Here is a 25,538-nt window from a genome sequence, read left to right as displayed (position 1 = left end):
TGTTGCATTGCAGTTTCCACCCTAACACCATCTATCATGGAGAGGTGGTACTACAGCTTCTTGTTGCCCATGTTAAATATGGCTTCAGTGACTGCAAGCTACTAGTACATCAACTACATGTACCCATATATAATTTGGCACAACAAATGAAAATAAAAGAAAAAAAATTGCACATCAAACTGAAAAAGACAATTGCACAAATATGTGTACAATGTGCTAGTTAGTATTGATTCAGTTGAAAACTCACCTCCCTTTATATTCCTACTTCACACATTTACTATTACACACAATTATTACTAGACACTTCTGTATGCATTGTGTTGCATTGCTGTTTCCACCCTAACGCCACCTGTCATGGAGATGTGTTACTACTTGTTGCCCATGTTGAACATGGCTTCAGTAATTGCAAGCTACATCAACTACATAATTTGGCACAACAAATGAAAAAAAAAAAATTGCACATCAAACTGAATAAAAATTGCACAAATATGTATCAAACTGAATAAAAATTGCACAAATATGTGTACAATGTGCTTCAGTTGCAAACTCACCTCCCTTTATATTCCTACTGCACACATTTACAATGTACTACTATTACAACTATCAGACACTTGTGTATGCATTGTGTTGCATTGCAGTTTCCACCGTAACGCCACCTATCATGGAGATGTGGTACTACAGCTTCTTGTTCCTCATGTTGAACATGGCTTTAGCCTCCAGAATGATGAGGTCCAGTATCAGCTGCCTGTTCAGCACAGCACCTGCCGTCAGCAGGCCCGACACCAGTGCACCTGCGAACCCAGCCGTCACTATGTCCTGTCCTGGAGAGGCACATGTCCGTATACAATGTTACCACATACAACAGGTGGCTATCACCTTTTCAACATGCTAACCCTGAGACAGGACTGTGAGGTGAACCACTCACACTGGGAAGGTAAAAAGGTAAAGGTACTCCCGTTATTAATATAAGAATAAGATAGCTTCACCTGTCAGGTATAGCCCGGGTATGGCAGTATCAGGTCGGAGGTTCACCAGCAGGTCCTGGGAGAAGCGCTCCCGGTTGTGATCGAGTCCGTAAATCTCCCCACGTGTGGAGCCCAGGTAGTAGTTGTTGGACAGAGGCGTGCCGACATCCATGTACTCATCCTGTGGGGAAAAATTCTTTGTCAATTCAAATATGGTAGCACGTCGGCAGAATGTACTGCGCCTGCGCAAAACCCTGACTTTTCACGGTTTTTGTTGGATGTTTGGTCAATGTTGCATCAGAATTTTGCCTGCTGCAGATGATATGTTTTTCAACACATCATTTGGAAACTACAGATGGGATGTTAACCTTATATATGCAAATATGACCTTATATGAGATGGTCCACCTTAGTGCTATGCATAATACCTTACTGGTTTCGCGCAGGTGCAATACATTCTGCTTATGTGCTACATATAGTCCGAGTAATAAAATGAACTTGATAAAAAGACTTTTTTGTGACAGAAAACTGCAGTCCACTGCAGTGACTGAAAACTGCAGTACCACCAACCACCACTAGATGTCCCCACGGCCTGCTCACCTTGCCCTGCAGCTGAGGGTACTGTTGACAGACCTGTCTCCACATCTTCTGGGCCAGTCTAGTCTTCAGGCTCTCGTATTCCTCACCCCTGTGCTTCACTCTTCCTTCCTGCCACTCCGCAAACCACTCGTAAGGAGTGAAGGAGATAATGATACAGGTGGACTTTCCTGGGGAAGGAAGATAAAAACATCTTTCAGTACAAGCAGAAAATAATCACCTTGGCAGGACCACTGCCCAGCTTCTTGTCCATTGTAAAAAAAGACGAAGTTGTGATTCAGGGTGGAAAGGAAAGATGGGGGGTGTGTGGTCGCAGAAAGTATTGTTTCTTCATTTAATTCAAACACCTGGTCCATATATATACCCATACAGAGAAAGAACAAGAATACATAACACCTATAACCTACTTATCATGTTAAAAAAGCTACCAGGGTACCTCAGAACAAGATTTACATATTGGTAGTGTCTCCAGAAAGTGCTGTGGTTGTACGAGTCTAAGTGGACTAGGATTCGGACAATGATATGACCATGATTTTGTTCTCTGCCTACCAGGGTAGCGTGTGTTCCAGGTGGGGTCCTTGGCAGAAGGGAAGGAGACAAACAGAACCGGAGTCTTGGTTTCCTCCTCACAAGCCTCCTGCAGAGTCAGTCTGGAGTAGTCCTCAATCAACTGGTCATGGTCATTACCTGTGGTCAGTAAAATACAACAATCAGGCCACCAGTCGCCATCTGTATTGGCAGTATAATGCCCTTTGGCGAAACACAGCAGCTTCACAGGCACACAGCGCAGCGGCAGCTGGTTACATTACACCAAACAACCTGTTACACCTAGCCTTTGCACATCTAGCTGCAAACATTGTTTAAAGCTATCTAGTAATCACACCCATACTATACTTGGTGGCAGCAAATTTCACACTATGAATATTAAAGTTCTAGGAAAACTGGTTGATAACTCTGGTTTCCTTGACTTCTAGGATGGCAAAAATTGACCCCTATAAACTATGATATAAATCTTAATAATAAAATATTTGTGTACCTGGGAACATCCAGGCATTGTGAGCCTTGAGGCCCAGCTCCTGTGAGGTTCCAGTCAGTCCCACAAACACACTGAGCGCGCCCAGTCCTGGTCTCACCTGCTGGAACATCTCATCTAGTCCTGCAGCAACAAAAACAGGGTGGTGACAATAATAAAGAGAAAAAAAGAATTAAATAATGACAAAACAAAACCTATCAAATGACACAACCTGTCTTGAATATTTGATAGAGAATTTGTTTTCAGTGTCTGTTTCGTGTGTTTGTTTGTTTGTGTGTCCATAGTTATTTTGACATGATAGGCACAGTGCTAGAGGGAAACTGCATAGACAGAATCAGCAAAAAATTCACAACAATGAATAAATTAGATATGATAACATTGCTTCATCTCTTAATCCGTGTGAACATGTCTTACCATGTTTTCTGACCACTGGTTGTGGGACCAGCTTCTGGTACGTGTTACAGACTCCCGCTGCTGACACGACGACCGGCGCGTGAATGTCGACATCTCCGCTGCTTTTGTGCACCCGAACACCTGGAAGGTCACGTATGGATTTATTGGAACAAATCAGCCTTTGTCTAATTCTTACTAACATGATTGACGACTGTTTACAAAAATCTTTTGCAAAAAAAATGCCTTTCCTTTGCTGTCAATCAAAATTTAATTGACGGGTGCTGCTACAAGCACCTTCCCCTGCCCTCTTGATGAGGTATGGGAATGCTAAGGTATCCCTGTATTTACTCTATCATACAGCTGTACTCAGTGACTGCCCTTGCTTTGCTGTCAATCAAGATTTGACTGACAGGTGCAGTGACAAGCTCCCCTGCCCATTTGATGAAATTTGTTTTCTTTGTGCTTTGTGTGTTTTTCATAAGATTTGTACAGATTTTACACAAAGGTATCATGCAGTAACTGTTGCACTCACCGAATGCCTTCCCATCGCTGTCAATCAGGATTTGATTGACAGGTGCTGCCACAAGCACGGCTCCCCCCGCCCTCTCGATGACAGGTATGATGTGGAAGGCGATCTCGCTGGCCCCGCCCCGCGGGTAGAACGCGCCCTCGTGGAAGTGCTGCGCCGTCATGCCCTGCATCAGGAAACCTGACACCTTCGGCGGGGAGCCTGTGGGGATAAAGTGATGAAGGTGAATGCAGGTTAGACAATGAGGTAATGAGGAAATAGTTACCCAAGCAACTGAATAGATTTTGAAAAAATAATCAGACACACTAAAAACAAAATCCCTGTGTATAAAGGCAAAAAAAAGTCTGGAAGCCCCTACCGAAGTCTCCATAGTTGTAAGACAAGACTGCCTTCAGGTCTTGGTTGTCGGTGAAACTGTCCATGACTTCCCTGGTGCTCCGCGACATGTAGTGGAAGAAACTCGTTAGTCTGCTGACGAGCCCTGTCCTGATGAACAGCTTAACGAGCCACAGTGGAAGGGTCTTCATCAGGATGAAGCCACTCAGGGTTCCTGTGTAAACCTGAGAGGAAGAGGGTTGGGTTGTTGACTGAAGGTTCTGGGTTCGAATCTCTAGCACTAGTAGTAGCAGGCCCCTATTTCCTCACTTGACTAGGCTGAGATTAACTAGCTTTTGGCTTAAGGATAGGATGTAAAGGTGTATCAGGTAATAATGATTTGTATGTAGGAAAAGAAGGATACTATTCAAAAAGAGTGAAGATCGTTTTCCTTGTGTAAAGGTTAACAGAGACTTACGTCACATAGTCTGAAGAACTCATCGATAGCCTTTCCTTCTGTAGGGAAGTGTTCCAGCAGGGTTTTGTGATGCTCTGACCTGCTGGACTTGATTGGCACCTCTATTCTCTGGATTAGGGAAAGGTAAAAAAACATGAGCAATTGGCCAAATAGACAAATGATATGCCAGGGGAGTTAGTCCGCTCCTGGGTGTGGCAAACTGTTCTCTTGGCACGGACCAACTCCCCTAGCATAATCATCTGTCTACTTAGTCAATTTCTACTCTTTCCAGCCACTTCCTGAAGCCTGGTGAGGCTAAGCCCTGCTGACAAGGGCAAATTGAGACATAAGTGGAGTTTTACATGGAAGTATGTTACCATAACGCTTTTCTACAAGTACTGGGGTACATGTACATAAAAAAAACCATCATTGTTATAAATATGATCTAATCTTCCTTACCTTGTCCTGGTCATGTTGGATGGTGATGATGTCGAAGCTCTTGTCCAGCTCGGCCCACTGCAGCTGACCCTCGGTGATCTGCTGTATCAGTGCCTGGTTCACCGTCCCGCCCTGCAGGACCTGCGGCCATGTCCGAACACTGTTCTGCTTCCCCGTGTAGTGGATACCTGGTACAAACACGTGGCACAGTTAGTCTCTCAAGTATGATCTCTGTGTGTCTTTAGTGTGTGTGCATGTGTGAGGCTATGTGTGTGCATGTATGTATGTATGTGTGTGTGTGCGTGTGTCTATGTATGTGCGTATGCATGTGTGTGTATGTGACTGTGTGAGTGTATATGCGTACAGTACATTGACAGGACATGGGTGAGGTGAATGCTGTAACCACAGACCGGAGTTGTACTGTCAAAAATTGGGTATGTCCAATCCGTTGTGTTAAAAAATACAGTGCAAACTTACTGCATAAGGACTTCTACAGGCAGATGAACTTTCAAAACACTCACCAACGTCGAACTCAAAGCCCTTGTCCACATAAGTATGACAGCAGCCCCCGGCCTGATCGTGCTGTTCAAGAACAAGGACTTTCTTTCCCGTCTTGGCCAGGAGCGCGGCGGTACACAGCCCTCCAATCCCGCTGCCCACCACGATAGCGTCCAAGTCAGCCGGAACTTTCTTTGTCGTTAAGCCTGTAGTAGGATCAAGAGCATTAAGTGCAAATTATGAGTTCCAGGAGTGACTCCTACATACTTGTCAAACCTACAGTGATGCTTGAACTTTATGTCTGTAAAACTTGTAAGTATTGATGGTGGCTTAACGTCTCATTGCCTTTACAGGCCATAGGGGCAGTGGCTTGTTAATCCACTGTGTCTAGGGCATGGTACTGGAAGGCAGAGCCCATTCCTTATATCGCCTTTCAGCGCCGTCCCCCACCCCCATAGTGATTATGAATTATAACAAATTTTCGCTGCTGATTACGAATTACGTTAAAGTTTCAGAGCTGATTACGACTTTACACTTTGCGGCTAATGTACTGTTACGAATTACATTGATTTTTGGAGAGGCTGCCTGTTATGGACTAAAAAGGCCTGATTACGCCTTACGAAAAGAGCATGCAGGCCCCCCTGTTTGTAGCCTGGTTACCAAACCTATTATAGCTCCCGAGTCCTACATCCTCTCCGCAAATAGGGAGGATGTAGGACTCGGGAGCTATAATAGGTTTGGTAACCAGGCTACCCTGTTTGTGTGGCACTGTGTTGTGTATTTCTGTATTGTGAGAGAAAAAAAAATAGGAATGGCGGATCATACCACCAACAAAACATCCCAATTTAACAAAGTATATTCAATAGAAGTTTCACTTCCTAGATTTAGTACTTAGTACTCAACTTCCGCAACTATGATTTTACCAAGGAACAAATTACTGTACAATTGTAACAATATCTATGTGTTTCTTCAACAAACAATGGTGCCAAATGTATATCACCCATGTAACTTTATTTGAACTGTAAATGACAACCATATGTAGATACATGTACAACTTCAACTACAAGATATTCCAACACTGCAAAGCCTGTCTGTAGCTGCACTGTAACTCGACTCATTCTACATGCACAACTATTACAAGCCTAAGTATTTCATATATAGAACTAAGGGAAGAATATCGTAATCAAATGGATTGAAGATACATACACTAGTACAAATGTAACTGGCAAAATATCTCTGTAAAACTATATATTAGATAACAATAAGTTAACACTGCCTGGTAGTTGGTAAGTGGTTAGAAAACAAACTTTTTGATTACAATCCTATTTTGCCTGCTTGTATAATTACTAATCCTTGGCTAGAGAACAAGCACAAAGTTGTGACAACCAACTAGAAAAATGGAATGAACTTCCTGATAATGTACATGTGTTTCTAAACAAACCTAACACACAGTAAGTGTTGATAACTAACTATAACATCAGATCACTATTACTATAGACTAATACCAAGAAACAAAACTAGAACTATTGATACATAGGAAAATGCAGAATGGGCTCAGAGACCTGACAATATTAAGAAAAAGTTGCGACAACAAAAACAAACAAAGGTCGGTGGCTCTGAGTCCATACAAGCCCTTTTCTCCATCCAGTGGCCTTACTACCTGTTGCACTCCTCACATCAAGGGAAACATTAAATGAAGAGGATGGAACTCACTTCAGAGTTTTACAAGTCTTTGTCCCTCTATAACTGACCCAAGCAGCTTGCTGCACTCCTTTTACACTCTACCTCTCATTGAGCCTCAAAGATATCAGGTTCTATGCTTTTATCTAAGGTGGAGATTCTTAGGCTTTTTAACATGGTATTTAGTTTTTTTTCCCTTAGCATATCTAACTTCTAAGTGTCCACATGGAAGAGGTTGCTGTATTCCATCTGGCATCTTCAGAGATTTTATTTTACTTCTGGGCCTGCATGTGCCTTTTTAGATCATGTCACACAGATGAATGCCAACTGCACTCCTCACACCTGTATGGTTTCTCCAGTGTGAGTTTGCATGTGAAATTTCAGACTAAACAGTCGACTGAACTGCTTGCTGCATTCCTCACATCTGTAGGGTTTCTCTCCTGTGTGAGTTCGCATGTGCCTCTTCAGTGCACCCAGATGACTGAACTGCCTGCCACACTCCTCACACTGGTACGGTTTCTCACCTGTATGAGTCCGTATGTGTCTCTTCAGATGTCCCAGCTCATTGAACTGCTTGCTGCAGTCCTCACACTTGTACGGTTTCTCACCTGTGTGAGTTCGCATATGAGTCTTCAGATGACCCAGCTGACTGAACTGCCTGCCACACTCCTCACACTGGTACGGTTTCTCACCTGTGTGAGTCCGTATGTGTCTCTTCAGATGACCCAGCTCATTGAACTGCCTGCTGCACTCCTCACACCTGTAGGGTTTTTCACTAGTGTGAGTCCACATGCGAGTCTTCAGAGTACTCCTCTGACTGAACTGCTTGCTGCACTCCTCACACCTGTACGGTTTCTCCCCTGTGTGAGTTCGCAGATGAGTCTTCAGATGACCCAGCCTACTGAACTGCCTGCAGCACTCCTCACACCTGTAGGTATTCATGGTCGCAACTCAGCACACCTTTCCACTTTTCTGCTGATGTTGTGAGCTGAGCCTTTGCTTTCGATACCAAAATCAACAGCTAAAACCTGACTCCTGCAACATCATGAACAACAAGGCAATTAGAGATGGCAGACTTCACATACACACGTGACACACGCACACAAAATTCCCCATTATTTCTACCACAGGGTCACAAAATATGGCGTCCTTGATCTACGCTTGATCAGAAAATCGTGCACGTTGCAAAAAAAGCGACCCCCCCTCCCCAAAAGGGCGACCGCCTGCAAAGGACGCTAGATTTTTAGCGATTTACAGCGGCAACTTTTCCCAATATCACGCAAACTATACATCAACTTGTTCCTTAGAATATCTATATTAACACATCCGAAGGAGAAACAGCCAAATATACAAATTGTACACAAGTTTTACAAAAGAAAAGTTTCCCACCTGGCCGATACACTTTCCTGCCGCCGAAATTCTCTGCCGTTTCTCGGGAATGCATCCTCCCGCCGATTATACCCGAATAACGCCTAATATGGGTACGAAGATCCGCCGGAAATATCCGAACCTGTGCCGGACCGATATCCGAACTGGGACGAAAATATCCGAATGTATACCGCGAACGGAATTCCGACCTAGCACGAAAATATCCGAATAAAGACCAAAGCCAAAATCCGACCTGGCACGAAAATATCCGAATATGGCATCCCTAGCCTCTAACAGATTCCGGAAGCGGCTGAAAAGAGTAGAAGCCACTGTGAGTAGAAACCAAATTATAAAGACAAATAACATGCGCGAGGGAGGCGGTAAACGTACTCCTCAGCGACCAACTCCCATGGCACGGTTTGTCTATCTGGCCACTTTGTACTCATAGCAGCCGCTTCCGAAGCCTTTTAGAGGCTATCGCTATCTCATCCGCGTACAAGCTGGTAAAAAAGTTATCATACAAAAGAAGCAACAAAATTCTCCAAACAGACGTGCTGTGGCACATAATTGTTAATTCGAAAATAAGGAATGTCTCTCCATTTTTCACACACATGATTCATTTTGAGTGGCGTTTGATGCAAAATATTTCGTTGTTTTTGTTAGTAGGGCGTAAAGTACAACTTACACGTTTCAAAGAGCGGTGCCCACATAGAGAACTGTATTGACACAACGAAAGTGCAACGACTTTCGTAGGTCATATGAAACAACAGAGGGTCTACATAGGGACGGACCAAAGCAGGAATCCCGGTAAAACCGGGCTGCGAATACCGGCGTGAGTCGCTTAATTTTTTAGCAATCTGACGTTGGACAGCGCGATAAGAAGATGTTACCTCACGGAAATTCGAAAATGCCTGGTGCATGAGTACGGTCCTCACTCTCCAAGCAGAGGTTTGGGCTTGGGATTAGATGTATTTTTGACGTGTTTTCGGCGTTTTATCCGACCTTCTTTTTGTACCGTATAATAAAAAGAAGATACCAGTACAAAAAGAAAGCCAGACGAAAATCAAACTTCAAAAATAAACCCAAACCTAAACGCGTCTGCTTGTAGAGTACATGACCCTCACAGGTGATATGAAATACTGTAAGTAGGTCAGGGGCCATACACCGTCAAATAACGTTATCTAACATGTTTTCCTGTTTTTGTTAAAAAGGACCAGCGGGACACACGCAAAAAAAAGATAGATAAAATAAATAAAACGGTCAGCCTAATAGAGCGTGAAATGATACTAAATTCAGACCATCTGAACAGATAACCTAGAATTATACGGTCGCTCCCTCGAAAAAGATGTGTCCCTACTCCCATCCTTAATTGATCTTAATTGTGTACACAACCCTCCCCTTTTACTAACGTACGCTCCCATGTTTAAAAGGCCACACAGACAAACACAGCACAATAGTGGACTCACTACGGCTCACTATAGCCCGCCAATTGGCCTCCCGAATACACAAAACTCAGCAAATACTACCGTCACTGTTAGTAACGTTACAAACAAGATCATTCCGAATAGACAGCGGTGTTATGGGATTGTTTAATCTCCAAGCACATTTTTGGGTGGCTACAAGTAATGTCTATCACGGGCAGGGCAGTTAGTAGTAATAAACCACCGAAGCCTGGCGGGAAAAAAAGGGCCGGTACAAAAATTAAAGCCGGATAAAACGCCGCCAGCCTACACCTCTGCTTGGAGAGTAGGGATTTCTACATGTATTGTAGGTTCCCAAGGGATTGAGGCGGGTGAGTTTGTAACACAATACATACTTGTGCTGGGTACTTATTAATTCAGCAGAAATGCATGTATAAATGCCGTGGGAGTATGCATACGATACAGTACACACGTGGATTGTACAATTTCAAGTTTATTCAGCTCACAGATTTAAGCCTTGGCTGTTCCTAGCTTGGAACCAATCTAATGAAACGGATCGGCTTAGGGGTTTTTTACTGCGCCAGACTATAAATAAGCATCGTTTCTTACGATCCATATGTAACATACTGTTTCCAGTCGGCCTTTCTGATTGCTGCCACCCTTAAAAACAACACCGTAAAAATTTCCGTGCGTGCGCTAATGAGCCTAGGCGGGCGAGCGCTAGCAATAATCTCCAAGCAGATTCGGTGAGGTATCTATTGGCCGCGTAGTCTCTACCAGACTAACTAAGCTGGCTATATATAGGAGAATATTTGCCAGGCCTAGGGATTTGGCCGCCATAGGGTTTGATTGGCCTCTTCGGAGGGAAAGAAACAACCTTGGCCCGCGGCCTGACTCCCCTGGCCAATTCTACTCTCTTTTTTGCCGAATTCTACGACCCTTCCCCCACCGAATCTGCTTGGAGATTAGCCGAGCAACACTTCCAGTACCGTAAAAATACATATATGAGATCCCGATGGTATGGCTACCAGGCTAGTGCGATATGGGTCACATATACAAGTCATAACAATACGGTAGCAAAGTCCAATAAATTTGACACAAAATCAATAATTCTAGTCAATTATATTGTATTCCTTCTTACATGCACATCATAACTACCAGGCTAGATGTATCCTGTCGAGAAAACGGTCCTTTCCGTCGTTATTTGGCGTACCCTTTCTAGTGTCATATTAATTGACTGCACAAATGTATAAATTAGAAATAACAAAAGGATCCTTTTAATTTGATTACCTTTTGTTTGTTTACCTACGATCTCATTGTTAGTACGATCCACGTGCTTCCTCGGACACCTTCTTACTCTAACGTATCCACACACTATCCACATTAGAATATATCTCGATTAAAGAAAACTCTATCTGTTTGTGTTTTAATTGTTTTTCGAAAAGCCGGTCTAGCTACAGTAGTTAATATAACGTGTCATTAACCCCACTTCGGTGCTCTCCGTAGAAAGCGTCGAATCTTCGTGTTTAATATAATGACATATATGGACCGATATTGCACAAAAATAACAATTCATCACAATTTTCCGAAAAGGATTGGCAGTCAGACACTCAGACTATCATATATAGATCATCACGACTACACAATAGATTTCAACAGGCCTACTTACGCTGTTTCAGGACCTTGTCTCTCTTCGCGTGGTCCGTCACCAAAGGCTCGGGCGACCTCGCCCGGTCTGCCGAGAACGGGTTTGCCGGCGATCGGTGCCACTTCACGATAAGAGCAGCCACGGATGTTACCGTCACGCATATCAATCCGAACACTACAGGAGCGCTGGTGTTCGCCACAAGCAGTGACAACATGTGAGACAGAAACGCCATGAGATATCTTACGTTATACCGCGCAATCTGGGGAAGAAGAAATGACCTCAGGTCTGGAAGCGACCTGCTGTTGCTCTCCCTTTCAATGTGACGCAATATTTGTGTCGTAACACGTGATTATGATCATGGCGAATATTTGCATTGTGGTCGTCTGCAACCATTGTTCTGTTTTCCTTTGTATTTGCTACACCATGCAGATCATAATATTGTAGATATTCTAGAACACATCTAAATTAATTATGTGCGCCTTTGGGCAACATCTGACCTATAGATCGCCGCCGGCCATTATTTTTCTGCTTCGTCATTATCATTTGCTGCGTACGTCTAAATGTTATTCTTGGGGACTGTCCAAAAATGATAGAACCAGGGTATGTGTGTGAACTGTTTCAATATAGATCTAACGACAAAACTGTTGCGTTGCGCATGTGAGTGTTTATTTTAGATCAGGCACCATCCCTATGTTGTCGTTGACCAGTTTTTACCTTTCCAAAGTTCAAAATACGGTCAGCGCCCTTTTACGCATAAAAATATTATACTACTAACAACAACTGGTGCCCACCAGACCTACGCCGCGGGTTCAAAAAAGAAAAATCTAAATAGGGAGAATAATTGGCCAGGGGATTTTGGGTACCATTGAGTTCATTTGCCTTCTGAGGGTTAAATGAAACCCTAACGGTGGACCCACTCTCTTGGCCAGTTTGCCGAATATTCTACCATCCCAGTCCCCCCAATAGGAAGGTCTGGTGGAGACTACCTACAAGCATTTTTTTTTATATTGAACAGGATATTTTCCAGACAGCCTGTCCGTGTAACCCTTTGCAGTTTCATACTCCACAGCTAAAATTAGTCCATGTAAATTTAGTTCAAGTGTCATTGACCTGCATGCAGTCCTCTAAGTACATTTCTGACGCTTTTCTCTGCGTAGTAAACCGTGAAAAACAAAAGCGCCAGACGGCTTTTCGACTTTTTAAAAACCATTGTTCAGACCCTCAGTCTTAAGTGCTAAAGACTCGAGACTGGACGGTTGTTAACTCACAAGGTAACAAGTGGCTGCGAGTTCGTTTGTCCATAGCTAGGATCGATTTCAATATCATGATGTCATTGATGTAACTAAGCGGTGTTTCATAAACAACCCCATTTGTGTTCCGTTTCATTTCTTCATACAATTTGATAACCGTCACTAGTACACTTGCTACTTGGACAAACACACACACACAACCCCATGACTCAGCCACCCAAAACAATACTTCCATACCTGGAAGTAACAACACATGTACAACCAGTCACTGAGGAAAACTGTGTTTCTTTTTTTCCACATGACAAGAGAGACCTGCAAGTAATGATTCGTCTACTTGTCATAAGATATTGCACAAGTGTCATGTAAACCATACTTACAGAACGTCCTCCAACTTTAATGTAGCTCATTTACCTAACATTACTACCCACAATTATTTGGGCTGTTTCAAAACTTTCCTTTAACTGGAATGATGGGGATTTCCCCAGCAACATTGTTGCTTTGTATCCAAATCAACTCTTTCCCAAACTCTGCAAAAGCTTTTTTTTGCCCTTCCCCTCAACATTTAGTTAGCTGTTCACAATGATGTTTGTACCCCTAGATCAAATATTTATCCTCCCCCAAACACAGAACTTTTGAAACAGCCCCTAAATTGTTACGAAACATCAATGATCAACTATGTCCGACCTAGATCATGCCCATTATACATGTTACACTCCACTATGTTACATGCCTCAAATCTTAATGAATATGGCTTAATGGCAATATCAACAGGTATATGCATAGCCTTAAAGTAATTGATAAAAATAATAAATAAATAAATATTGAATAAACAAACAAAAATGCACACCAAGAGGGAAGTTAAGTCACACTGGAGCAACAATTTTCAAATCTTAATCTATATGGCTTAATTGCAATATCAAACTACATGTATAAGCATAGCCTTGAAGGCTGAAGCCATTGATAATAAAAGGAGAAGCCATTGATAATAAAAAGGACAATAAATAAATAAATAAATAAATGATAAATAAAAATTGCACACCAAGCTGTATGTTACACTGAGTGACAATTACAAATACTATCACAAAAAGTATCATAAATAATAGCACCATTCATAAAATGGCTTAATGGCAATGTCAACCTGTATATGCATAGCCTTGAAGCAATTGATAATAATAATGATGATAAATAGATAGATAATAAATAAATGAACAAATTGCACACTAAGCTGGAAATTGAGTTACACTGAGCAACAATTATAAATATGAATATTATAGTAACACTCAAAAATTGCACACCAAGCTGGACATTAAGAGCAACAATAATATGAAAATTACAGCAACATTCATAAATGAATAAAAATTTCACACCAAGCTGGAAGATATGATGCAGCAACAATTGTAAACATGAATATTATAGCAACAGTCATAAACCTGAATATCATAGATTCATAAAAAACATCTCTTTTGCAAGCTTATTGCACCCTGATGATAAATACTGGCAGACATAATGTAGAATCATTTTCATTGTTAATTTTAACAATAAATAGCTAAAAATATTTTAAAAGCATTAAATTAAGTTGCAGTGAACATTTTCCATACAAATGTAAGGAAGACTGAAGAAGTTGCAAAATCCACAACATGTCCACAGATTTACATGTATACAGTTGCTACCAGAAGTATGGCATCACCCTATCTGTCATATTCATTATGTCAACTATATTTATTTTGTTTCACACAATTGTCTAAAACAACCTATTCCTCCACTCTTGCAATAGAATAAGGAAGACACTGGACCAAGTTTCAAATTCCACTGCGGTAAACAATTGAGGGTAAGATCAGAGGTCAAAATCCTTCAGAAGTAAACAAACAACTACATGAAAACGTTCGGAACGTGTCCAGACAATGAATTGTTTACAACTGAGGGACCTTCAACTTTGACCCTAGCCCACAATGCATCACTGCTGCACATGCACACTTTGAACTATGAGATGGCTTATACAATAGTGTCAGTTAAATATAAGTCGAACTAACAGTACTCTCATTCACTAACATATTGTCACTTCCCTAGCCTAAAATCTTACAATTTGACACTTAATGTTTACATGTACATCATAATTCCGACAGTCAACTTCTAAATGTCAATGACATCATTTTCCGAATCCAACAATATTCTAGCTAGTTTCTTGCTGTGTACTACATACATGTAAAACCTCACAATGTCATTCGAAACTGCATCGTTCCTTTTTTCACATTTGTGGCCTTGCATTTCAAAATTATCTCACAAGTTTAATATAAAACCTCTGACAAAAGAATTCTATGGGCTCCTAAAAAGCAGTTGTCATTTTTATTGTCTGATTATCCTTGCTAGTGATACTAAAATATAAGACAATAAAACATGAAATAAGTTCCACATTTTCATAACAAGTTTCACAACTTGTATTTGTTAAAAAAAACCCTTCCAGGTTGCTCAGCATTCTATTCTTTTGCATAAAATAACACATTGCAATTTACAAAGACCAAATGTCATTTTTACCAGGTTTGGCCACCTTTAGCTTTTTCCACATTGTGGAAACTTTACTCGCAACATTTGTTACATTCTCTTATGGCTTAGCCGCTATATCAATCGTTCAAGCACTGAATTGAACTGACTGGGTTTCAAAATTCAGAATCTGACATGGTTCAGAAAATGATGTGATTTGTTTCTCCTGTAAAATCAACAGGACATTGCTTACTTTTTAGCTGCTATCTGAAAAGTCTTCTTAATTAAGGTAATTAAGGTTGAAAGTTAACTGTCATTAAATATGGCTTCTCTTTCAAGCAAAATATCATATCACTAGACCTATTAATTACACTAGCCAGTTCAGGAGTTTACTTTGTTTCAGAAACATGGAAGGCCAAATTTTGGTCCCAAATTGAATCAGGTCGGTTCAGGTCATCATCAGTTCTGCTACCGAAATGTTGCCAATAAAAAAAAGAAACAAACATTTTGGAGTCTAAACATAATCTCATTTTGATACTTGTCCACAGGACCCAGTAAGATGGACTCTGATTGGTGCAAATGTTGTTGAGAGAACCAATGAAATCTACTGATACAGCTTAAATTTGATACTTGTCCACAGGGCCCAGTAAGATGGACTCTCATTGGTGCAAATGTTGTTGACAGTTTCACTTGATGCAATGAGAGAACCAATGAAATCTACTGATATGGCTTAAATTCAATACTTATCCATAAAATGGCCACTGATTGGTGTAGATGTTGTTGAGAGTTAAGGCCTACAATTAGTAGCTTCTTCAAGGCCTCAGAAGAAGCTGGAAAGAGTAGAATGTACTCCCTTAGTGGACCAACCCCCCTGGCATGTTATCTGTCTTTAGGGCCAATTTCTAGCCTCTATCAGGCTTTGGGAGGCAGCTGGAAAGAGTAGAAATTGGCCAAATAGAGATATAACATGCCAAGGGTATTGGCCCGCTAGAGAGTACAGTGTGCCGGGTGCGGCAAACTGTACTATCCAGCGGACCAACTCCCCTGGCATGTTATGTTATATCTCTCTTTGGCCCATTTCTCGTGTTTCTAGCTGTCTCCTGACATGCCTGGAGCCTGGTAGAGGCTAGCTGATTTCTACTCTTTCCAGCCACTTCTGAAGCCTGTTAGAGGCTATACAAAGAGCTGACTTGCTGGATGTTTTCAGACGTCTTTCTTCTTGGTGAGATAGCTTCTGACGTCCAGCAGCAGCAGATCCAGCCAAAGCGAGATGCTCCGCTTCAGGACGGCGCCCGCGGCAATGACGCCTGCGGCGAGCGCTCCGGCATAACCACCGGTAACCAGATCCTGGCCTGGGGGGATAACATTGAGGTAAATGTAAAGGTAGTCTCATGCCCCTTTTTGAAGCAATAGGGGAAGTGGGATGTTGATCCACTGTAAAGCATTGGAAGGCAGAGCCCACCCCTCTCCTTCTACCAGTTATTATTATCCCCCACAGTAGTCAGGAACCCATTTGACACCTGGGTGGAGTGGGCAAAATTGTGTTTTCTTGAGAAAGCCAAGACAGTAATTGGATAGGTAGGGGATAAAACAAGGGGAAGATTGGTTGAAAACGGAAGGGAAGAAGGAGGGTAGGATTTGAATTGGGAGGCAAGAAATGAAGGGCAAGAAATGAAAGAGGAAAGAAGAAAAGGAACTTTGAAGAAAGGCAAATAGGAAGGAAGGAATGAATGAAGGACCAATGGAAGACTGCCTGACCTGACATGTAGAGCCCCGGGATGGGTGTCTCTGGTCTCAGTTTCAGCGCCAGTTCAGCGGAGAAGCGCTCCACTTCGTGGTCCAGGCCGTAGATCTCGCCTCGGTCACAGCCGATGTAGTAGTTGTTGGTGATCGGGGTTCCCACTTCCATGTACTCCAGCTACGGAGGAATAAAACAACGTTAAAACAGTTGCACAGCACTAACCAGCATTTGTGACAATGTATCAGTGGTCCTTACCAGCGTGAGTGGTTCAAACTTCACAGTCTGGTCTTAGGTTTGGCATCTTGAAGAAGTGATAGTCACCTGTTAATTAAAGTGTTATGTCAATCCTTCTACAAATGTGGCAAATCTTCATATTAAATAAAATGTCTGACCCTGTCCTTGAGCTGTGGGTAGAGCTGGCAGGTTTGTTTCCACATCTGTCGAGCGATGGCGTCCTTCAGTCCCTCATACTCCTCCCCGCGCTTCATGACCCGCTGGTCCTTCCACTGCTCCCACCACTCGTACGGCGTGAACGTGATGATCACACATGTGGACTTGCCTGCAAGGTGGTGCCAAAAAAAATTTGTATGAATATAAAGTCATGGACCCTAACCAAATCTAGCCTGGAGTCCAGCCTTGCTAAGCTTTAACACACTCCCCAAGATCCGCTACCCTGCCAACAATCATTTAAATGAGTACACACCAAGTGTTTGCAGACTTACCTGGGAAGCGGTGTTTCCATGTGGAGTCCTTGGCTGATGGGAAGGACAGGAACATGAGCGGAACAACGTCCTGGCCGGCCGACTCCCTGTCCTTGGACATGAACGCGTTCAGGTACCCGTCAAGGTCATTCCCTTAAAAAAATGGAAAAATACATACATCAAAGTGCACTCATTTGTGATTGGTGGCTTATGTAATTAAATCTTTGCCAAACAGGCCCTGATTGAAGATGGAAGGCAGTGCGTGTAACAATATTGTGAACTGCAAATACCATCCACTCTGCTAGGTGGCGCTGGTGTATGATGGAATGGATGGTGTATACTTACTAGGACTACTTACTTTAGTCTGTCCCGGGATCTACAAACCATTTGTTCCATAACTTCTTATCATATCAAAACGTAAAACCATAAAAAGTCCCTTCTACAAACTATCTTATAGATCCAGAAAAAAAGATTTTGAAATGTTCTATTAGAGTCCTTCAAATGTTCTATAGGAGTGCATTGTGTCCAAGTAATTAAGATTCTATCAATAAATATTAAGTGGAAAAAGTTATTGCAACATGTTATGGATAGACTCTTGATAAAACACACTGTGCATTTGAGCTGTATAGTACAGTTCTTCACTAACAAACGTTTGCCTATTCATAATCACTATTAAGAACCATTTTTAATTTCCAATGATTGAGGTGAGTGCTGAATATTATTAGTATTATTCTATTATACTATCAATAGCTCTGGGAATAAAGTGAGCTAGGTGTTAGTATAAGAGGGGTGCAGATTGTAGTTTTAAGAGAAGTCTGTGTAACTCTCAATGTCCAGGGAGACCTTCCCACAGTTTGTGGCCATTCACTTTTAAGTCTGGAGTCAAGACTGTTTAGACAAGGGTCAGGATTAGTGAATAGTTTCATCGGGTCGGTAAGTCACTGGATAAAGAGACTCTTTTTACACAACCAGGTTTATTTCAAGCTGAATATACCTCCTGGTTGTGCAAAAAGAGTCTCTTAATTCGGGATATCACTCTGTCAGTCCAATAGGAGCTCAGGATTCTTGCTCACAGTTCAAAAATAAAATTTCAGAATTCTCTGTCAGTATGGAAACCAGTCATCATAGCCTCTGACACCATGGTAGCTGACAGTTACTTGGACCATGTTTGCATATTGACAGAATTACAATGTTCCCAACTCTCCTGACTTAAAGATTTTGGCCATAAAGCTTCTCAGGGGCCTGACCAGTGGAAGGGCTGCTAGAGACCTGATTTAGAAGAAGAGAAGAAGTACTTGTCTAGTTTTCTGAATGTGTTAACAACATGTTGCAGTAAACTCACCCTGGTCCTTTTTGCTTGATGGTGAGTCAACTAATAGTGAATTCAAAGTGCATTTCCAATATTAGGCACAGAAAGATTTTGCTGTATAGTAGGAGAAAAAGTCTTTTGCAAGAAAGAAAATGGAAGCAAAAAATTAAAACAAACATAACAGGGCAATAGTCAAATGCAAGAGACACCAAAAGCTGCAGTTTTGGCACTTTAATCAAGTGTTATCATCGATCATGCACTGTACACCTCGCAATTTACTATTTATGTTTGAAATTTGGTTATCAGCTAAGGGTTATTATAAATCTGTTATGCAACTGTAGGCAAACCTGTACTGCAAGAGTACTGATTATAAAATTAATGTTAGATAGATTGATACTTAGATGTTCTACCAGTATATACTTTTGTTGACATTAATAATGTCAACAAAAGTTTACTTATTCAAAGTGAAGAAGGATGACAAAATGCATATTCCAATAAAAATACATGTAACATGTTAGATGCCATCTTGCTGTTATGGAAACAACAGCTAATGAACTAATACATAGATGCACTACCAGTATACTTCAAAATTTGTACTGTATACACTGAAAAACATTTTCATGAAGTGGAAGCAAAAATATGGCAAACAGCTGCATTACTACTGCAGCAGAATTTTGCAACACTTTAGTTTTACCGAAAGCACTTATCAAATGATATTGTATCTTATGCAAGGCCACACCGATTTAATTTTATGGATGACATCCTCTGAAGACCCCCAAACTAGTGCGCGCGGGCGAAAAAAATAAAAATCCGGCCAAAAATAAAAATGCTACAAAACCACAGGAATACAAACCTGGTATTGTGAATTTGGCGCATTACATAGCGACGTATACGACAGGCCGACACATGCTGGATTTTTGCGGAATATATGAATCGACACTGCTGTACGTATGTACTGAGTTCTTGAGTACTGGAGCTTCGGTAGCCTGGCTGCCGTCAACCAGAGTTATCACCACCATGCACTACCCAGGCCTAAAGCCAGGCCAGAGCCTCGGAATACGTGATCTTTTTTTTTTTTTTTTGAGATCGGGCGAAAATCAATGCGCGCGCGGATGTCATCCATAAAATTAAATCGGTGTGGCCCAATAAAGAAAAAAATTCAGCTCTACTATTCAAGACAAAATCATCCACAGAAAATATTTGGTGGCACTGTCACAGGGGATAAAAATTTCTCCCACCCCTGCCCTTCAGAAATGGCACTGTTTGAGTCAAAAGTTAGTTAACCAATGGGAGAGCTTGTCTTACCCATAAATGCCCAGGTGTTCTGTGCTTTGAGACCAAGCTCCTCCTTGGTCCCCTTCAGGCCCACGAAGACACTCAAAGCTCCAACTCCGGGCTTAACGTGTTGGAAGATGTCATCCAGTCCTGCAGAAAGAAGAAATAAATGAACAGTCAACTGTAAAACTTGACGAAGAGACAAAGAGCATCTCGAAAGCTCCTCAGATCAGAGTAGCTATTTTTTGTTGTATGCATCATTGATAATATTTGTCAAAAGGATTTTAACTTACCATGCTTCATCACTATCTCTCTGGGCAGCAGATATTTGTAAGTGTTGGTGAAGCCGACTGCAGAGATGACGACTGGTGCATGAATGTCCACATCCCCACTGCTCTTGTGCACACGCACACCTGTGGGAAGACCAGACAGGGAATCGATTATTGTAAATAAAATATTTATGAGCGCTTTTATTTCAGCAAAATCATCACTTTTCAGCAAAATCATCACTTCAATTTCTCATCTTTTCACTTAAGCACAGCACAAAAAGCTCTCACTTCCTAACAGCCTATCCTGAAATGCTAATTTTCTAAACGTCCCTGCAAAAATACTAAAACTTACAGTAACCTACTGCAGTTAGGTAGTACAGTACACATATTTTTTTAGACATGGCAAAATAAAATCCCTGTTTGGCGATCTTTACCACTCACCACAAGCTTCTCCATTGCTGCCAATCAAGATTTGATTGACAGGAGCTCTGACAAGCACCGCCCCTCCTGCCTTCTGAATGACAGGAATGATGTGGAAGGCGATCTCACTAGCTCCGCCCCTCGGGTAGTACCCTCCCTCCATAAAGTGTGACATGACCATGGCTTGCATGGCAAAAGGAGCCTTCTCTGGCAGTACACCTTGGGAAAAAAAGCAGACATGTTCAGATGAAACATAGCAGAGTATTAGTATTGTAAGTCAGAGGCATTGTGTTTTAGGTGATACACACCTTGAGCAAGTATCCAAAAGATCAGTGTGAGTTCTATCCTATGCAGCTTGTACTTTATATAGTACAAAACTGGTGTTAAGAGTAAAGGCTGTTTACCAGTTATGTGAAACAAACAATATACCATAATCTCCAAAATTGTCTTACATGACACACTGCAGGTCTTTGTTATCAGTTGAAATTACATGTACTGCTTAATAGTTGTGCATTAAACCTAAAGGTGGTTTACCAGTTATGCAAAACAAACAAACAAACAAACAAATAAACACGTACCATAATCCCCAAAACTGTAGGACATGACACACTGCAGGTCTTTGTTGTCGGTCAGCTCCTGGGTGACCTTGCGCAGAGGTCGGACGTGTTTGAAGAAGCAGGTGAACCAGTGGATCAGCCCAGACTTCACCAGGAACTTAGCCAGCCACAGGGGCAGGATCTTCAGCACAACATACACCACACCGCCTCGCTGGATAGACTGGGAAGAAAGAGACCAGTACTTATTCTCCCCGCCCATGTACTGTCAACCTACTCTGTCTGGTCAAACAGATACACAAACCCGTAGCTCAGCCACCTTCTTGAAAACAATACATGAATTCTCAGAAGCAAAGAAACAAAACCACAAACAACTTTGTGAAAGGGGCTCTCTGTCACGGCCAGTGGAAGAGTATATCTGAACTGTACTGAGGTTCAAGATGAATGAGTGAATTACCTGCAGTCTGCTAACATACTCGTTGATGGCTTTACCCTCCTCGGGGAAGTGGTGAAGAAGGTTCTTCTTGAACTGCTCGTAGCCTTTCTTTATAGGAATCCATCGAGGCTGTGGAATTGTAGTATATATGTTAGGGTACTAATTGCAATCTGACAGAACCACTGATTCTATGGGAAGAGATCCCAATTGGAGTCATTGTCAATATAGATCAGGATGCTAAGGAATGGTTTCCCATTTACAATCCTACATTTCAGTCAAATTCCATTCATCTAGAGTGAGATGAGTTCAAAATTTCTGACTGTCTTCTAGTTAATATCTAATATCTTAAAAATTTGCAAACTCCAATTGAGCAGGAAAGAGTAGAAATCTGTACTACTATAGCGGATCAACTACCCGGCACACTATCTGTGTATTTGGCGAAGTTCTTAAACTCTTTCCAGCCGCCTCTGAAGCCTGGTAGAAGCGATCGCACCTTGTCGAAGGCTCCGAGCGCAACGGTGTCGTATTCCTCGTCCATCTCCTCCCACTGCAGCTGGCCCTCTGTGATCTGCTCGCTGATCACCTGGTTAGGAAGACGGTTACAGACCTCACCCACGTAGTGGATGCCTGGAAAAATGTTACACTTTGTGGTTAGCATGATGAAAAGTACACAAGGTGCTTGCACGCATGTTTGGCCCAAGGGCTATGAGACAAGATAGGCACTGCTGTACACACTGAAAGGTATGGGAAGGATTTGAATTGTTTGTATGAATCAATGCTGTATGAAATCATTGCCAGGGCTACCGAAATAGCAAAAGGCTATAGGGCTAGCTCTTGCGATTGACCGAAGCGATATTTGTGCATTCTCCCGCAGTCCCATCTGCAGCAAAATGTAATTTCCAAGGTGATTACATCCTGCTATGTACTTGTGGCCAGGAGTCTCTGGACATGGAGATAAGGACTGGTTGTCCAAACACTAAAGAAACTCATTGAAACAGAAGCTACCAGTAATTTAGAAGGGCATGTTCTGGAGGCTAAATTTTTATTTTCTATGCAATGCCCAGTCTCAGCTTGGCCACTGTCTCAAGGATGCTGTCGAATACCTGGTGGCAGTTTACACGTCTTTTAAGACATAGATTTAAAAATTTATGTCTGTCCTTTAGAGTAACAATGTCCTATTAGAGGGTCCCAGAGCTTTACAATGGCCCATAAGAAGGTTCTTTTGTGGGATTTTGTTTGCCACAAATCTTAAAGAGGAGGTCTGATGATGATGATACTTACCGACGTCGAACTCGAAGCCCTTGTCGATGAACGTATGGCAGCAGCCGCCGGCCTGGTCGTGCTGCTCCAGAACCAGAACCTTCTTCCCCGCCTTCGCCAGGATGGCGGCCGTCCCCAACCCGCCGATCCCGCTACCGATCACGATGGCATCCAGGCTCTCCGGAACTTTCTTAACAGCAAATCCTGTGAATGAGGTAGTAAGGCCACACCAATTTAATTTCTTGGTTAACGGATTCGCCGCTTCATTTTTTTCTGATTTGCAAATAAAAATAAAAATTCAGAATCAACTGCAAAATGTTCATATTTTGCCCTGAACAGTTGAAAACAGTCCTTTTCTTACCACTTGTTACAGTCATTCCATCTTTCAATGCAGTAGTATCATTAAAATTCAAAATTCATTGTTAAAATTTTGAACCAGCCTGGTGTGTTGACTTCATGGCTCCTATCGTACCATTTTGGGCCATAATAGTATGCCTAGGCCTGTTTTTATTTTTTTATTTTTTTTGCCCGCCCGCTCCATTATTTTTGTAGAAAAATCCGTTAACCAAGAAATTAAATTGGTGTGGCCTAAGGGTAGTTTTTAATGACCTCCTCTTATAACCACCTCCACCTTAATTAAGGGCATAAATTTGTTTTTGTTCAAGACTGAGTGTCAACAAGATTATTTGTAAGCTGAAATTCAACTAAATTATACTTTTGCGCTCCTTGCTTTGACTAAGCTTGTCGAGCCCTTGATTTTTTTCATCAGCACAAACAATATTTCAGTTATTTCTTGCCCTAATTTGTCCTTTAGATTCAAGTCAGAAAATTTCAGATTTCGTATTTTTTCAGCCCCATATGTACTGAATCAAGCAGACAGCCGGAAATAGACTCGCTGATTTCTTGTCTGTAATGTATGACCTCCTGACTGCATGCTTCAGCTATCTGCCCAACTCTAGATAAAAACACTAAATCTTCTATTGTGTTTCAAATCTCTCTGGACCAGAAACGAGCAGTTAGGAAAATTTGCCTGTCAGCTACCGTAAATTCATTAATTTGCATCCCAGATTTGCATCCAAAGAAGCAGGTTTTCACATTATGTTCAAATTTTACTGCTGGAACAATTCTGTAGTAATATATTGATACAAAGGAAATGCTAATAATTTTTGTGGTGTCATGATTTTGCGGTGGCAAGGACACCACAAAAACCACTAAAATAAAACCACAGCAAATATGTTTCAATATTTACAGTATCAAGACATTTTTGCATTTACTATTTAACCCCCATATATCATTTGAATTATTGTAAAATATAGCCTTTTCGGAATACATCAAATCCCAGGTAACTTGAGAAACAGACAAAGGTCATTCATAAAATATAATGTACGGTCCCCCAAGGGAACCGGTAGTGAACAATGTACCGTCCCCTTTCTAATGCTAAATGAGCATAGGCCCACATCTGTCATCAGCACAAAGCATTTATTTATTGTTCTGAAAAAAATCGTGTTGTTAAAGAAAACAAGAAAAAATGTTTAAGGGTTTACGTAAATAATAACAACGCTTGTGTTACGATAAATATTATCTTCCTGTGGCATCTAGACTACGGTAGGAATTGACAGAATTGACGCACATTTCTCTAGCCTCCACCAGGCTTTAGAAGATTCTGCAAATAAAGAGCAGAAATTGGCTAGAGAGCGGCAAACTGTACTCCTTCTGCGGACCAACTCCCCAGGCGTATTAGTATCCGTCTATTTGGCCAATATATTATTTTACTACTCTTTACACCCGATTATGAAGCCAGGTAGAGGCTAAATATCCCTACCTTGTTTGAGGACTTTATCCCGTGCGCCTTGGTCGGTGACTAGCGGGGCGGGCGGCCGGGCGCAGTCCTCGGCAAATGGGCTTTTCTCGCTCCGGAACTTCCAGACGATGTAGGCGGTGAGAACGCCGAGGAAGCCCGCCGCGAACCACGCCGAGGTCCCGACGTCGGCAGCGGCTAGAGCTGCGAGGATCTTCCCAACCACCGCCATGTTTTCTGCGAGGATGTCACCGCTGCATTGATTTATTCAGCAGCGGCACTAGTCAATGTCATCCCCAGGGGGTGGAAGGTAACCCCCCGTCGGGAGCGTTGAGCCACCCCAACACGTCTTTACACACATGTAAATATCACCGACAATTTAAACTTAATTGTCTTGTCCGTCGTACACGCAAAATCAGTTATTCAAGCTCCCTTCAATATTATCCCTCCGTATGTTTGTATGTTCCGGTCATCTGTAAAAGTCCGGTCACCTGTAACAATTGGTGTTTTAAGTGCTAACAACAAAAAATCCTTGTCAGCTGACTCGTCTGACGAGTCCGGACCTTGGATTAGCGCGCTGGTGTCGTAAACTGTCTGCCCGGGTTCGATTCCCGGCGTCCCGGGAGAGAGGGAGAGAGAGAGAGAGAGAGAGAGAGAGAGAGAGAGAGAGAGAGAGAGAGAGAGAGAGAGAGAGAGAGAGAGAGAG

The 25,538-nt window shown here is 42.0% G+C and overlaps 2 protein-coding genes across 2 annotated transcripts; both read right to left on the bottom strand.

Annotated features, from left to right (window-relative positions):
• Nucleotides 1-187: 187 nt before the first annotated feature.
• On the bottom strand, nucleotides 188-11,966 carry LOC109474551 (putative all-trans-retinol 13,14-reductase). The gene is made up of 12 exons (XM_019774882.1): nucleotides 11,363-11,966; nucleotides 5,248-5,430; nucleotides 4,748-4,914; nucleotides 4,310-4,417; nucleotides 3,875-4,076; nucleotides 3,520-3,717; nucleotides 3,009-3,128; nucleotides 2,598-2,717; nucleotides 2,111-2,248; nucleotides 1,565-1,731; nucleotides 987-1,146; nucleotides 188-821 (listed from the first exon to the last, which is right to left on the bottom strand). The coding sequence occupies exons 1-12, from the start codon at nucleotides 11,571-11,573 to the stop codon at nucleotides 676-678; spliced, it is 1,920 nt and encodes a 639-aa protein (XP_019630441.1). The 5' UTR covers nucleotides 11,574-11,966; the 3' UTR covers nucleotides 188-675.
• A 4,168-nt stretch (nucleotides 11,967-16,134) lies between these two features.
• LOC109474647 (putative all-trans-retinol 13,14-reductase) lies at nucleotides 16,135-25,263 on the bottom strand. Its single transcript, XM_019774994.1, has 12 exons — nucleotides 24,857-25,263; nucleotides 23,056-23,238; nucleotides 22,268-22,401; nucleotides 21,796-21,903; nucleotides 21,363-21,561; nucleotides 20,806-21,003; nucleotides 20,389-20,508; nucleotides 20,126-20,245; nucleotides 17,533-17,664; nucleotides 17,203-17,369; nucleotides 16,828-16,987; nucleotides 16,135-16,421 (listed from the first exon to the last, which is right to left on the bottom strand). The coding sequence occupies exons 1-12, from the start codon at nucleotides 25,062-25,064 to the stop codon at nucleotides 16,273-16,275; spliced, it is 1,878 nt and encodes a 625-aa protein (XP_019630553.1). The 5' UTR covers nucleotides 25,065-25,263; the 3' UTR covers nucleotides 16,135-16,272.
• Nucleotides 25,264-25,538: the final 275 nt, after the last annotated feature.

This window comes from Branchiostoma belcheri, unplaced genomic scaffold (genome assembly GCF_001625305.1).
Source record: "Branchiostoma belcheri isolate BF01 breed outbred unplaced genomic scaffold, Haploidv18h27 scaffold31, whole genome shotgun sequence".
Taxonomy (NCBI): domain Eukaryota; kingdom Metazoa; phylum Chordata; class Leptocardii; order Amphioxiformes; family Branchiostomatidae; genus Branchiostoma; species Branchiostoma belcheri.
Note: the sequence above shows the minus strand (reverse complement) of the source record. Positions and strands in the feature narration are given on the sequence as shown.

Bases quoted from the DNA above. Each gene is read 5' to 3' on its own strand.
- LOC109474551 (XM_019774882.1), bottom strand. From the start codon at position 11,573: ATGGCGTTTCTGTCTCACATGTTGTCACTGCTTGTGGCGAACACCAGC. The intron at 4,418-4,747 runs GTAAGGAAGATT...TCCCTAATCCAG, and splicing joins TCCAACATGACCAGGACAAG to AGAATAGAGGTGCCAATCAA. The intron at 2,718-3,008 runs GTAAGACATGTT...TTGTTGCTGCAG, and splicing joins ACCAGTGGTCAGAAAACATG to GACTAGATGAGATGTTCCAG.
- LOC109474647 (XM_019774994.1), bottom strand. From the start codon at position 25,064: ATGGCGGTGGTTGGGAAGATCCTCGCAGCTCTAGCCGCTGCCGACGTC. The intron at 20,509-20,805 runs GTGAGTGGTAAA...GTCTTCCCACAG, and splicing joins CAGCAATGGAGAAGCTTGTG to GTGTGCGTGTGCACAAGAGC. The intron at 16,422-16,827 runs GTCAGGCAGTCT...TTATCCCCCCAG, and splicing joins CCCGGGGCTCTACATGTCAG to GCCAGGATCTGGTTACCGGT.